Source organism: Dermacentor silvarum, chromosome 9 (assembly GCF_013339745.2).
Source record: "Dermacentor silvarum isolate Dsil-2018 chromosome 9, BIME_Dsil_1.4, whole genome shotgun sequence".
Taxonomy (NCBI): domain Eukaryota; kingdom Metazoa; phylum Arthropoda; class Arachnida; order Ixodida; family Ixodidae; genus Dermacentor; species Dermacentor silvarum.
The window spans coordinates 142104055-142118609 of record NC_051162.1 but is presented as its reverse complement, the minus strand read 5'-3'; the positions used below and the strand labels follow the sequence as shown (position 1 = coordinate 142118609).

Below are 14555 nucleotides of genomic sequence, written 5' to 3'. Positions count from 1 at the left end.
GCAAGGAGTCCATAATACGTTCAATAGGGGCCGGCGCGTTACGAAATCCAAAAGACAATTAGGTCTTATAAATGCGGTCTTTGCTCTGTCCGTGTTGTCGACGGCGACCTTCAAGTATCCAGATTGATGATTATAGAGAAGTAGCTGGCACTGTAGATTCAGTCAAAGGCGTCGCCGATTCGCTACAGCAGATACACGTCTTTCTGAGTCACATTGTTCAGATGGCAGTAATCCACACAAGAGCACCATGTCCCGCCCTTCCTCTTGACCAACACTACCGGTGACACCCATGGACTCGAAGACGGCTCAATAATGTTTTATCAGGCATCTTGTTAACCGCAGTTTGAATTACCTGGCATTCTGATGAGAGGCTCGATATGTTCTACACTGAATGGAGCAGCATCGCCAGTATTAATACAATGCTTGACAGTAAGTGTCTGGTCAAAGGGGCGATTGTCAAAGTCGATAACATCCCTGTAAAAAGACAATACACGGTAGAGCAATCCGGCTTGTGCAGGTAAAAGGTCCTTCGCAGTCATTTTCTGAATCTTCGGATCAGCAAAAATGCAGATTATGGTGACCTGGTAGCCTGAGACGAAAACTAGGGTGCGAAAGCCGCCACGTGATGCACTTGTAAACACTCCAGTTAGGCGAGGCAAATTCCTTGAGGCACAATTTCCTTGGTTCAACCGACGTTCACGGCAGGAATACAAGTCCGGCTGGCCGTCATACGGTGACATCATACTGCAGTGGAATGTCGGGCAGCGGAGGGATGAGATACTGCCAACATGAATGGGCGGGGAAGACGACAGCTCGATATATGCTAATGATTTGGGCAGCAGTCGAAAGAAACTGGTGAGGCTTAAGCGGCTGAGGTTTGCGTCACAAGTATTTTTTAAACGCTCAAGTTGGGCGAGGCAAATTCCTTGAGGCACAATTTTCTTGGTTCAACCGACGTTCACGGCAGGAATACAAGTCCGGCTGGCCGTCATACGGTGACATCATACTGCAGTGGAATGTCGGGCAGCGGAGGGATGAGATACTGCCAACATGAATGGGCGGGGAAGACGACAGCTCGATATATGCTAATGATTTGGGCGGCAGTCGAAAGAAACTGGTGCGGCTTAAGCGGCTGGGGTTTGCATCACAAGTATTTTTTAAACGCTCAAGTTGGGCGAGGCAAATTCCTTGAGGCACAATTTGCTTGGTTCGACCGACGTTCACGGCAGGAATACAAGTCCGGTTGGCCGTCATCGTCCGAACTGTGTGAGGAGCGGTGACATCATATTGCAGTGGAATGTCGGGCAGCGGAGGGATGAGATACTGCCCAACATGAATGGGCGGGGAAAACGACAGCTCGATATATGCTAATGATTTGGGCGGCATTCGAATGAAACTGGTGGGGCTTAAGCGGCTGGGGTGTGCATCACACGTATCCGAAAGAAAAGGCAATTTTAGGCGGATGGTGCAGGCGGAGCAGTCAATAGGAGTTGAATGCGCGGAGAGAAAATCTAAGTCGAGAATGTGGTCATGCGAGCAATGGGCGGTCACGGTAAATGGACAGCAGTGTTGCGGCCAGGGATTCTTACGCCGACTGTACACATATATACCGACGGCAGGAATAGTACCGCCTTTGGCGACGCGGACGAGGTATGTGGTTGCAGCAGTAAGAAGCTTCCTAATTCTTCGTCTCATAGTAGCGCCATCCCTATCAACAGAGCACATATTTAACGCGTTCGCGCCGACTTCACATCCGTTACAGGAAGTTGATGGTAGGCCGCGGCACAAAACACTATCTTGTTAAGAAGAATTACAGAGACAGAATGTAAAATTATATTCAATGCTTACTTATCGAATCATTTGAACCACCATGTAAGTCGAACACGCTTTCTTTACCATCGACACTTGCTCCACCCTTGCGTGTTATTAGGCATCTACATTTAAATACGTAAGAATTATGTCTGAAAACTTGAAAACTATTCCCTCAGGCCTACTTCAAATGTGCAATGATTGTAGCTGTAACCTCGCCACTCGAGCTAGCGTTAGAATCTTTCCGCTCTTTTGACGAGTTGTGCACATCCTGAAAATATTAGGTTACCCCTCGTTGTCTAGGACAGAAAATCGCCCATCAAGTCAGAGCAATCGCCCATCTGTGGGTTATAGATTTATTGTCACAATTTCTTATCTCCACTGTACTGCTGAATAATGTTTCTGCAGGATTCATGTTTTAATATGAAGACATTTTTATTTCACAGTTTTACTTTCCAGGAGCGAAAATTTATTTGGTGATGAGAAGCTACAACGTGAAAACATGGGGCAAAGAAAGTACATGTCTTTATAGCAAAGTTGAGAGCTACAATGACAAGACCATAACGATGCGGCAAGGTTACACTCCTCGCACTCATAAAGGGTGAGTGTTTCTTAATGCCTTAGCATTAGTAGTGTTAAAGTGGAGGAGAGTGCATGTGTGTGAAGTGTGTGTGGGAAGCCGATCACGTGTTTCAGGTTAAGAGGAGATAGGAAAGCTTAGAAGAGTGCGTATATATTTTAACGCCACACCGGAGGAGCGACGAAGAGGGAGAAGCAGTGTGAGATTTTGGATTATCAGCTGTTTCGGACTGTCCCTTGTCTTCTCTACCTTTTCCACTGTAAATAAATCTAATCCACATCCGTAGCAAGTGGTGGAGGGGCTGGGTACTGGACGCCCTCAACAACGAAGTGCTACAAGATCTTCGAAAAAGCAGACGCCTGGCCGGACTACCACTGGAGCCAACAAGCATGACCGACGCCCAGGCAGGCCGGTCAACGAACGCCGCCGAAGAGAGCGTCGATCAAGTCAGCCAGACAGCAAGAAGACCTAGCTACTTGACGCTGGAATCACGCAAAGTCTCAGGTAAAACAGATGAAGAAGTGGATGACTCGCATAGGCACCACAAAAGAATAAGCCGCTCTAATGGCTGAAATACGTCAACGCAGCTTGTGAACGTTGCATTTTTTCTCGTTTTTACCAATCTACTGTGGTTTGACAGATATGAACGCGTGATGACCACTTGCGCAATTTCGTCCACGAATTGGAAGCCTGCTTTGGTAACTCGAATTCCAAAAGGAAGAAAGCGGAACACAGGCTTTTGCGCACCTGGCCTGGCGAAACGTGAACAACAAATGTAGAAGACACATTGAAGCTATGCAGAATTGTAAACGCGAATATGCATGATGAAGACAAAGTGGGACATCTGTTAAAAGACATCGGTGAAGACGTCTACAACATTCTAATAACGAAAGGAAAGCTGAACACTCCTTCCAAATTCTTGCAGCAATGTCGCGTGTATGAAGCTCTGAAGACCCGAACATTCTTATCGAAGTTCGGGAGCTTGGACAACCGGACCGACCGCGGCGCAAGTGAAGCACGCTTCAAGCACTAAGTGAAGCGAAAAGTGCATACTTTCGATTGTATATGCTTGTAACTCATTGCTACACCCCTGCGGCTTACAGTAACAGCTGTACGCTCAAATTTCACTTCGGAGATGTTGTCTCTATCAATAACTGTGAAATGTAGGTCAGTGAGTACGTATAGTCAGTGCTTTTAAACCATTGCGTAAATGCGCAGCGTCCACGCACTGAAACGGGCCCCATAGCTGGCGCTGCGCATTAAGCGGTGCTGTGGTTACTTACTAAGCCTGGAAGTTTTAATTCGTCTTTTCTTACATTTGTTTATTGAAGTGCTATATTATCTTGTAGGGGGCCTTCTTTAGCGACGAGTCGAATAACTAGAATAGCCTGTCGCTGGTCGGCCGCGACCCGACATTCCATTGCAGCACAAGGGGTCGAGGTTTTAGCAATTGTTCAGAATATTTCCATTAAAACATCTAGTTGAAGTACATCGAAGACTGGAACGAGTGCCTCCAAAAGCTTCTCTGCTGCTGATGCTGTTGGTGTCGGATGGCCTGCGATCACAGATATGATTATATGTATAAGCATCTTGAGAAGTTGGACAAGTTGGACGCCTTCGTTAGATGAGACCGTTTTAGGAACTGTCTTAGCAATGTTCTCACTGAGCCTGGGGTCTTGGCAGAGACTGGTTCCAAAGCTTTCTATGCGAGGCAGACCAGTATTTCTCAGAGACAGAAGGCACGCCCCCTCCTTTCTTCCGACGCTTGGTGTGTGCTATTCTTTGAACGTGTCGCTACGTCCTTCAACCACTGGATGAGCACTTCGACTACGCATTCCCTTGAGTCCCGCTGAATTTCTTTTGGCTTTCTCTTTCAGATTTTATTCTATCCTGCAACGATGAACATTATTTGTCTGTTGCCAAGTGTTCACCATTAGTTAGGACACCGAGATGTCCGACTTTCGCAGGAACTTACACTGTGATTCCCACCATATTTGGCACACACCACAATACTTGGACAGAAACTTTGTACATACATTTATGACTTCAGACATTTATGGCACTCTAATGGCCTTAGTATAAAATGTGGAACATGGTATCGTACTAGTCCGGTCTTTATACTCGTATGACCAGCCACCTTTTCACTGGAAAATAGAATCTTCACAAACTTTGACAACCCCAGTATTCGAACGCTGATAATCTCGCAAGGTGGCATTCAAACGAATATGCTTTTCAATACGCTATCTTTGAGCTCTAGGTCAGGATCAGTTATGCCACGAGCTATTACATGCGTGCCCGGTGACATGTAAGGCCGCGTTTGGACGTCACAGACTTCAGACGAACCAAGCAGCGTTCCGTTGTCTTGTCATCTGTTCTATCAACAGCTCTAACATTTTCCATGGGTTCACGCGAACCTCTTGAATAATACCAAGGGCTAATTTGAAGAAAAAGAGTAGTTAAGTTTCTGTTTGAAGAGGGCATTCTGGGCTTACCAGTCCGCCGACGGGCATGAAGGCTACTGTCATAAACACGATGTCACCTGCAGATGATTGTCGCTTCCCTTGAAGACGATGTGGCAGATGTCAGTCTTGAATGGCGCTGCTTAGCAGGTATGATATTATCTGAATCCTGAGACGTGGATTCAGAAAGCTGGGAACCAGAAAACACTGAGAAAGGAAAATGACACGCTGAATGCAACAGCGCTAGATCTGGCGCACCATCCAGCGCTGTTGCTTTAAGCGTCTCATTTTCCTTTCTCAAGGGTGCATTTTATGCTGTTTCACTATGCGGGTTGCTTAAGATGTCATAGATAAACACATTGATACCTTTGAGTCATATTTTGTTTTGTTTTAATCTCGTGGATTTTCATTCTAAGCTCCCTCTCTAGTGAACCTGGAAACGTTCATTTTATTATAAAGCCCGTTCTTGAGCTTAGTAAAACCATTTTTCATCTCCTGACTGATACGCTTCGAATCCTTTATTATTGTGTGGAAGAACATGATCCCACAATTTCAAAAATATGAGAGAAGACATACCTTAAATTTAACCAGATCTTCGTAGCAGTAGTGACGCAAAGCACACAATGTGCACACGAGAGAAACAGAGAAGTTTGCACTAATCTGCAGCTCAGTGCAAATAAGTAATTAAGCGTCTTGTCTGAGTTTCGCTACCGCTGCCAAGCGAAAGTTGTCACGAATAGCCTATGTGTGGCTAACGGTTGTGTGGCTAACGTGACGTACCTTTAGAGAGCACAACAGCCGCAGATTGCGATTTATCACTGGTCGCCGCGCCACCTTGTAGAAAAAAAAACGGCATCGAAGAGCAAAATTGATTATTGCAATCTGCAGCAAAGTGTAATGAAAAAACGAGGCTTGTTGCCTACTGCCAAGTTGCTGCGAATGAGCTGTCAGCCCACCACATCGACTTGGCGGAAAGGGGGCGTCTCTCGAGAAATGTGTCAGTCAGGTTTTAACAGCGCTGGATTACGATGGCTCACCTGGCCATCACTGTATCATACAGAGGGGCGGTTGGTGACGTGACCCACGTCGCTTGGCTTCGCTTAATGAATTAGGGCGTCGGAAAGGGACTTTCTTAACATAGTAAGATGACATATGGGCTACTGTGGGTTCTATTATTTAGTAATTCTCGATAGCATCCCACATTAGCTAAGTGCAATACATGTATTTTGGTGTACTACTTTGTAACAGCATTTAAGTAAATTTACCTGTTTGGGACATCTTTTCAGACTGATTTACCCAGTGACCATGAAGGTTTCATGGACTGGAGGAACAGACGTGGCTCCACGACTGAATGCCTCAACTTACGCCGGTAAGGTGCCACATTCTACGCGGTATCCGCAAAGAATCAGCCTGCATTGATTCAGGTTAAACTATTCTAATATCGAACCTTAAAACTGCATATACCGGGTGTTTGAGCGAACACATTAAAAATTTGCAAACGTTGCCTGTGGCAGATGGAACAATTCTAGTTCATGGGCCGGTCTACTCAAAGAGGCAGACAGACGCAAATAATTTAAATGCATCTTCGACTAATTAAGAAACTTACCAAGTTTGAACTAATTAACTTATGGCCCCTTGCAATTTAAAAATTCTAGCCGTGGAGTTGGCTAAGCGGATCCACTTGGAACGAATTCTCAGGATGACACCAGTTTAGAGATATCAATCCCCGAACTTTGCGGAGAAGTACACTGGCGTTCCAGTTACTTTTGTGCTTCAATGCATAAAACGACGTTTTTTTAAGAGTAACTCATAGTATAGTGAGGTACTGCCAGTAGCGAATAACACGAACACAGACAGGTCGCCTGTTGCTCTATACTGTCTGCATTAATAGGAGGATTGTGATCATTGCTGATTGCCAAGGATGATAATGAAATTATGTATGGCATACCTGAATAGCTTTATAATTTTATGCCACTTGTGTCGCACCTGCGAGTGCCTATCATGGTTTTATTCTGCAAAACTAGCATATTCACAGCACCACATCCTCAGTTACATATGCCTTGTGGCCGAAGTTGTTTTCATGTGAAAGAACCTATGAAGCCAGCACCCGCGAAATGGGATGAATAGGCAAAGCTTGCTGTGAAAAAATTTATCAACTTATATTGTAACCATGTTATATGTTCATTTTTTGAGTGCCTGTGTCACCCTCTGACATGCCAACTTCAATTGCCATACCAAGCACTTTCAACGCCCTACGCAATTGTGGTGCCAACGAAACCGTAGGTTTTAAAGATTGCACACATGGACGCTTCACGCTCGCTTAGTAAAATGAAGGAGCAATTGGTGGTATAAAATGGCAGCAAACATAGCAAGATAGATTGATTCATGCCAAATTGGCTTGGATAAAACAGTCCTAAAAATGGTCCGTCAGTACCACGCGTTACACGTCTACAACTGAGATTCCCTTCGGTACCTCTTTGGCGATCATGTCAGCAGATAGCCATGGAGTTATGGGGCCTCTCTGCAACGTTAACACCCGCAAATAAGTAGATCATCGGGTTTAAGGACTACCTTAGCCACTACGCCAAACCGAAAGCTCTACCACAATGCACTGTGGCCGAAGTGGTGAAATTCTTCGGAGAGAACATCGTGCTACGGCATGGTGCCCAGACGTCCTCATCAACGACCGAAGAACGGCTTTGCAATGTAGCTTGCTCGAGAAATCCTGCAGTAAAGCGAGGAAAGCCACCATAGTACAACCTCCTACCATCCACAGACGAATGGTCTTACGGAACGGCTGAACAAGACCCTGGCCAACAGGCTCACGGTGTGTGCAGACGTCTAGCAAAAGACGCAAGATGTCGTACATCTGTACGTGACCTTTGCCTGCAACACAGCAGTGCAGGAAGCAATGCAGATGACGCTGTTCAATGTAAGTTTACGGAAGGAATTCCGTGCGACGTGACCACTCTTGACGCCATACCACCAAACGTCAGCAACGAAGACGACTACGACGTCGGCACCTATTTCTAGCGCGCCGAAGAACCACAACTGGCGCAACCCACATATAAGAAACTGGAAAGGACCGAGAGCCTAAACAACATTCTTCGGCCACGTTGTGAAGAATGCCAGTCGGACGACGCTGTTTGGGTTTGGACCCCAGTACGCCGATGTAAACCGCGTAAAAACTTTCTGCGACGCTATTTATAACTACACCAGATAGTCCGACATCCTGGCGCAATTGAGCATGAGGTGATAACCGACATCATTACAGAATCCCAGCATTGCCACCCAGAACGCGAAGTAGTCCACATAGTGCGCCTAAAGCAGTTCTGTAGGTGTTTCAAGGTCGATCCAAATAGGTCGCGAAGCTTCGGGTGAAAAGCGGTTCCGAGCAAATTGTCACCGACATCAACAAGGGTGGTTATGGGAGCAGCAATTGAAGCGCGACTATAATTGGAGGGAACAAACATTGGAAAAGAAAAAAAGCGTTTTCTAGAGCTTTTTAGTTTAGAGCTGACGAAAGAGCTAATAAATATGGAAATGGAAGGTGACGAATGATGATATCTGCTTATGTAGCATCGTCCTTCTTTTTGGTAATAACACGCTGCAAAGGTGGAGCAGTAGTTCATCTACAATCTTGGACCTTCTGAAGATGAATGCGATTTGTACTATGGGTAACTTATTTTCCAGATTTTTCCTACATGAGAGTATACCGTTTTCATTACCACGACCGCAATGATCACTGCGCTGTTCTCACGTTCACTGACGATTCAGGTACGTATAAGACAAACAATCATAATACTTGCTCTGCAACTACAACGCCCACAGCAATAACATTTTTTTGCTGTTCTTTGGTACGTTGGGCCCTAATTAGAACTAAGTTGTTGCAGTTGTGTGTCATTGTGAAACAAAAGACTCAAACAATAGAACTGATATAACCATACAGAAGAAAGGAGAGTTGGTGACCTCTGGATGCCTATAAAGGTGCATGTGCTTCAATCAGTGGATATTTCTGCACCAAGCGTTTTCAAGGCACTATTACTGACAATTTGTTCATTACTTAGCCCGAAGGTTAATTCGACCTTTTCTCAGAACGCCGTATTTATGCAGACGTAAAGAGACTACACAAAAGTGAGAACGTGATGCTCTGTTGAACATCAAGAACCATTCATATTCAAAACAGCTCCAAAAAACACGGACACGAGACTAGACGAGACAAGCACTTGTCTTGTGTAATCTCTTGTCCGTGTTTTTTGGCGCTGTTTTAAATATGAATGATCCATACCAACTAGCTCGCACCCAAACTCTTCTGAGTCATTAAAAACCGTTACGATCAGTCGAGGTCATAGTTTTGTAGGGGGAAGGCCTATACAAGCTATTACTCATTGTCACTGACTTGTCTCAGTAGAGTCGATCCCCCCATGCATTTTTTATTGTCGACAGACTTCCTTAATCGTTTACGTTTTCCTACTGTGTTTTCCTTCCTATAATGATGGATGAGTTCGCGCAACATATGCATAGTGTGGGTATAAGGGCGCAGAAATAAACAGAAATGATGAGCTGCTACCTTGCAGAGTATATTCAGCAACTACATTCAACAAGTATTTCGCGTTATTCGACTAAGTGACAAAAAGTCGTCTTTTTACGGCGTTATGTATTCTATTTTACTCTGATATTCTGCAGAGGGTTGAAGTAAATAATTTTACAGCTAAATATTTTAGCATGACATGCCTCCCATCAACATGGCACATGAGCTTTGGCAGCACGCTATTGTTGTTATTGTACATGGTTCAATGTGGAGCGTCGTCGATATATTCATGTCCTGAGCTCAAACTCTTACACTATGCTGTTTCTTAGCCATATAGCGGTTCAAAACAAGTATTGGCCACAACTGCCAGCCATTTAATGCATGTCCTCATTGCACCGCGCAGTCAGCCAGATTCGCTTAACAGCTGAACAAATAAACTGTTTCCGAAGTCGGTATTTTGTGCCGGAGTTTGAGCATCGAGTAGGCTCAGTTTGGAGCCTCTGTGTATGCAGTTTGAAGGCAAAATATTGTGGCAGGCGAAGACGGCTTTCTGCGCATTTCAATAAAGAAATTTCTCCAAGCTGAGCTGTGTACACAGTAAGAGTCTGCTGGTATAGCAGTAAATAAGTTTCATTTCAATGACAGCAAGGGAACTGTTGAATAACAGCTGCTCTCTATTTTGTGACTTATCGCTGTTATTAATTAAGGGGTTCGCATACTTGCTATAGACGTGGCACCCGTTACCCCACCGTCGATTGCTCCCCTAGCGCACTGATTCGAACGTCGCCGATCGCCTCCTCTCCCGCCAGAGCAAGCGCGCCCGTGTGCATAGGAGCGCGTGCTACAGGTGATTGTGTTTACACGCCGACAAGCTTTTTTTTTGTTTTCCTTCAAGCTTCGTACGCAGTATTTTTGTGTACCTCAGTGCTAAAATAGCGTATAAAAAACGAAACAATCAGAAGAGCCCGCTAAACTGCAAATTTCATAGAACTCTGCGGATGAGAAAAGCGCCGCGCTCAACGCAAAGTCAGATCACGCAATTTGCTGCTCGTATACCGTCTATTCATTCATGTCTTGTGTTAAATTGAAGTGGCCCTTACGTTCATAGCGGTAAAGTTTAGTAAATTCTATACTGTCTCCCTTTGGGATGATGCGTGCGTTAGGACTAGCTGATGAGAAAGAATGTCGTAGTTAAGTGGGTAGTGCGGAAACGCAGTACATGCAAGAGCATGTTTTGGCAGCAATGAAAAGGCCAAATATATGGGTGCTTTCCGTAAATTTTACCGATGGTATGCGACCCAGTGAAGAGGCCGCGCGACGGAATGAGAGCTGCAGTACTTTACACAATTTTAACATTTACGCACTACTTATCATGAAGCACCTAGTTTAATGACTACAAACCTTTGCAACTAATTGCAATATGAATTACTCGTAGCCGTCCGCCAGAACGATGAACATTCATAATTATTTTAAAGATGCCGTTCTCCTATCAAGCGATGCTAATTCCTTCCGAAAATACCTAGGCGTTATATTTTCATCGAACCTAACTTGGAACAGCCATATAAACTACGTACCCGTAAAAGCTAGCCGCGTACTTAACTTTTTGAGAAGAAACTTCAGGACAGCATCGTATCTGGTCAAAGCGGTCTTATACTTTTCTAATGTTCGCCCTATCTTGGAATATGCTGCTGTAGTGCGGGACTCTGAGTCAGTAACTCTTGGTAATAAGTTAGAAGATATCCAAAATAATGCAGCGCGGTTTGTAACTAACTCGTATCAGTTCAACAGTCGCGTCACCGCCCTGAAACACATGCTCAATTGGGACACGTTTGAGATCCGCCGTACCGTATCTAGGTGTACCGTATCTTTTTGGTTTCCTTGCTCTTGATATGTTTCTCGGTGTGTTCAGCTTGCAACCATTATTCGCGTTTCTCCTCCTCTGTAACATCCCCCCCTACATCAATGCCTTCGGGCGATTGGTAGTATTATAATAAAATAAAATAAATAAACAATGCTAAATGCGAATACGAGCTGCTTGACGTCACATTTTTTTAAAGGTAGCGATGCTTTAATCAAACAACTGAAATTTCTGTAGTTTGCAAGCTAGCTTTCCCACGTTGTGCTTGCTGTAAAGCCTACTCATAAAGAAAAATTCGATGCGAACGAGCTCCGATAGCGCTTTCGCGTTGCACTCTAGAAGGCGAAGCTTTAGTATTCTCCAGTTTTTAACAGCGAAGCTGTTTAAGCTGGAAGTAGTCCGGTGGCCGGTGTGCGCCCGAAATGTGGGCCAATCCTGGCGGTTGTGCAAAAAGGGTCCAAGCGCAATGGCACATACCCCTGTCAACTAGCGAAGCTGTTTAAGCTCGAGGATGGTCCATCGAGTGTACGCCGCAAAACCTCCGCCTGGCGATGAGGTCACCATGCGTCGCCTAGCAACGCTCCGCCCCAGCTGCGTCGACCATGCCGAGCCTCGCCACAGCTGCGTGAGCCATGACGTCATCGCCCGCGCCGCATCGCTTCGCCTTAGCTTTGCCGAGCCATGACGTCACCACGCCGTGCGGAGTGGTTGCCGCGGCTGCGCAGAAGCGGAGCTAAGCCCTGACGTCACGCCGACCCACGGGATATCGAGCTCCGTGTCACCGCCGCGGCGACACAAAAGCCCCACCGTAACCGCGCCGAGCACATCGCCGCGAAGATGGGCCGGCCGAAAAAAAGCGTCACTCCGAAAGAAGAGGACGCGTGGCGCGAAAGCCGCCGTGCAGCTACTTGAGAGCGACTGAGACGACTTCGGTCTGATCCCGAGTATCGCGCCGCCGAAGTTGCAGCGAAACGTCGGCGATTCGTGCGATTCGCAGAAGATCCAGAATTACGAGCCCACGTATCCGACAAAAGCGTTTGGACGTCTAGAAGCCTCCAGATACTTCAATGACCGAGTGCTCATTGCTCCTTGAGCTGTCGATGATTCCGGGGTGATCTTGCGCAAAACGGGGCCGAGTCTCGAAGCATAACCTCGCAAAGACGTGGCCGTGATAAAGCTAGGTGGGGTCGCCAGCTTCGCTGTTTGCCCAGTCTTTAGACCACTAGTGTAAAACTGCCCCTAATTTTTTACCCTCAAATTGTATACCGTTCATCTCAGATGCATCTAAATTGGTTCACAAAATAGGCCGTGTCGCGAGGTCTTCCCTTCGCAGAACGGAAACGAAATAAAACTAATACTGGTGGGCCGTTCGTGCTGACGTTCGTGCTTATTAACTTAGGATGTATAAACAACTGTCACATAAACCATAAAAGTTGGCTGTGAAAGTGAAATAATAGCCTACACCGCTCGCAGAAATCGATTGCACGTGCTGGTAATACTTCCTAAGACTCCTGCTGACGTCGAAAACGGTTTTTAATAATAGTTAAAGATAATATAGTGCACATGCTAAACAATAACAGTGTGATGGCGATACCACTGAAACGGCGATAGTGTTACGACGGCGCGAAGACGAGGGCAGCATGACCAAGTTGGCGTGACGACAACGGAGCCGGGGTGACGTGACATTGACGGTGGTATGACACCCCCATACAACGAGTGTCAGGAATGTCACGACTATGGCCATTCTTAGGGCGTTTACTCCAGGGAGGCCATATATTTCTCTGGCCATTCACTTTACAATAATGCTGATGCCAGGTACAGTGGAAGTTATCTAATTGAGGCTGTGGTGAGCAGGCTGTGGGAAACGATGCACATCTACCAATGAAGTGCAGCGGTGGCGAACGCGTCCCTTAATCGTCAGCCCAAGCGGCGAATACACGCGCCACAGCGGCACCGCCCCCCACAATACCTTTACGTTAAACGCTCGAAAGCCATCTTGCGATAGGACGTGCATCTCAAAGGGCTAGTTGCGTGCGGCGATGAATGCGCCATACAAGCCTTTTGCTTGAGACCACGCGCCGTTTGCCTTTTACTCCGGGGCGGCTCCGGCGTTCGCGCCCACTATCACTTAATGTGCTCGAGACTCCTTCTAAAAAATAAAGAATCCTCGCAACTAATCACAGTGCATCAGCACTTCGAATCTGAGCGTAGCGGATTCGAACAGACCACAGCTTCAGCGGTATAATGAGTTTACTGCAAAAAACTATTCCAGGTTTATGTATTTTATACAAATTTCTTACAGGCACCATAAGATGTGAACTTCATACTTGGAAATCATACAGGTCAGACAAGTATTACACTAAATGCAAGGAAGAATACGAATACCAGTGCCCAGGCCGCAAGATTTACTACCCCGATTTGACCAATTGTCCAAATTTGTCATAATTGAAATTTGGTGAGAGTTTGTAATATGAGAATATATGATATGTGTTAATGAAAGTGCCATGTTATTTTGTCACTTTGTTTAGTTAATAAAAGTTTCCCCATTATTTCTACATACAAAATAAAAACTACAATTGGCATCTCCTGCGATTTTCTTGATTTTACAGTTCCTTGCCATTACGTAGATTGTACGTGGTTGCGTTCGGTCCGCACAATGGCAGCCTTGATGCCTTGACGTTGCATGCAAAGTTTGCTTTGCCACTTTCATGCTGCTAAGTCCATCTTCATCATGAGCCTATTTTGATACGTCTACTACTGGAGGATGAAGGTTTCTCACAGTGATCTTCAATTACGCCTGCCTTGCGCTATATATATATATATATATATATATATATATATATATATATATATATATATATATATATATTGCGAAGTTCATATTGCGAAGAAATGGGGGTCATGTACAGAAAGGGGATGAGGCACAGGAATAAACGGCCTGTGTGGCTTAATCAGGGGTTACATAAAAATTGGTAAACCTTCGTTTTCTGCCTTTCTCAGGGCGATATATTGAATGCTAACAAACCTTCCCCGTTGCCCTTATGATAGCAGTAATTTGACATTTAGGGAGAATATGCCTCAATAGCGGTTACGGGCAGCACATCTTTTTTTGTAGGTTAGTTCTGGGTTCTCAAAATATTTACGGAACAGTGGTTTTTCTACTTATTTTTGTGCGTTATACGCCTGAGACGTAGTTGCTTTTACAGGTCTCCTCGGTGAATAAAGAAAAACACATTGTTTATATTTGCTTGAATTATGAAGCATGCCATATGTTGAATATGATAAAGTAAAACTGTGTGGGTTAATTACATGCTTTAT

The 14555-nt window shown here is 45.3% G+C and overlaps 1 protein-coding gene across 1 annotated transcript; it reads left to right on the top strand.

Moving 5' to 3' along the window:
* Nucleotides 1–2259: 2259 nt before the first annotated feature.
* Nucleotides 2260–13799, top strand: LOC119465033 (uncharacterized). The gene is made up of 4 exons (XM_037725866.2): nucleotides 2260–2410; nucleotides 6135–6217; nucleotides 8542–8625; nucleotides 13540–13799. Exons 1-4 carry the CDS (start codon nucleotides 2289–2291, stop codon nucleotides 13680–13682), a joined length of 432 nt encoding a protein of 143 aa, XP_037581794.1. The 5' UTR covers nucleotides 2260–2288; the 3' UTR covers nucleotides 13683–13799.
* Nucleotides 13800–14555: the final 756 nt, after the last annotated feature.

What these genes read in the sequence shown, in the direction of transcription:
- LOC119465033 (XM_037725866.2), top strand. Translation starts at nt 2,289, where the DNA reads ATGAGAAGCTACAACGTGAAAACATGGGGCAAAGAAAGTACATGTCTT. An exon ending in ACTCCTCGCACTCATAAAGG is followed by an intron (nt 2,411 to 6,134) that starts GTGAGTGTTTCT and finishes ACATCTTTTCAG; the next exon opens with ACTGATTTACCCAGTGACCA. An exon ending in GAATGCCTCAACTTACGCCG is followed by an intron (nt 6,218 to 8,541) that starts GTAAGGTGCCAC and finishes CTTATTTTCCAG; the next exon opens with ATTTTTCCTACATGAGAGTA.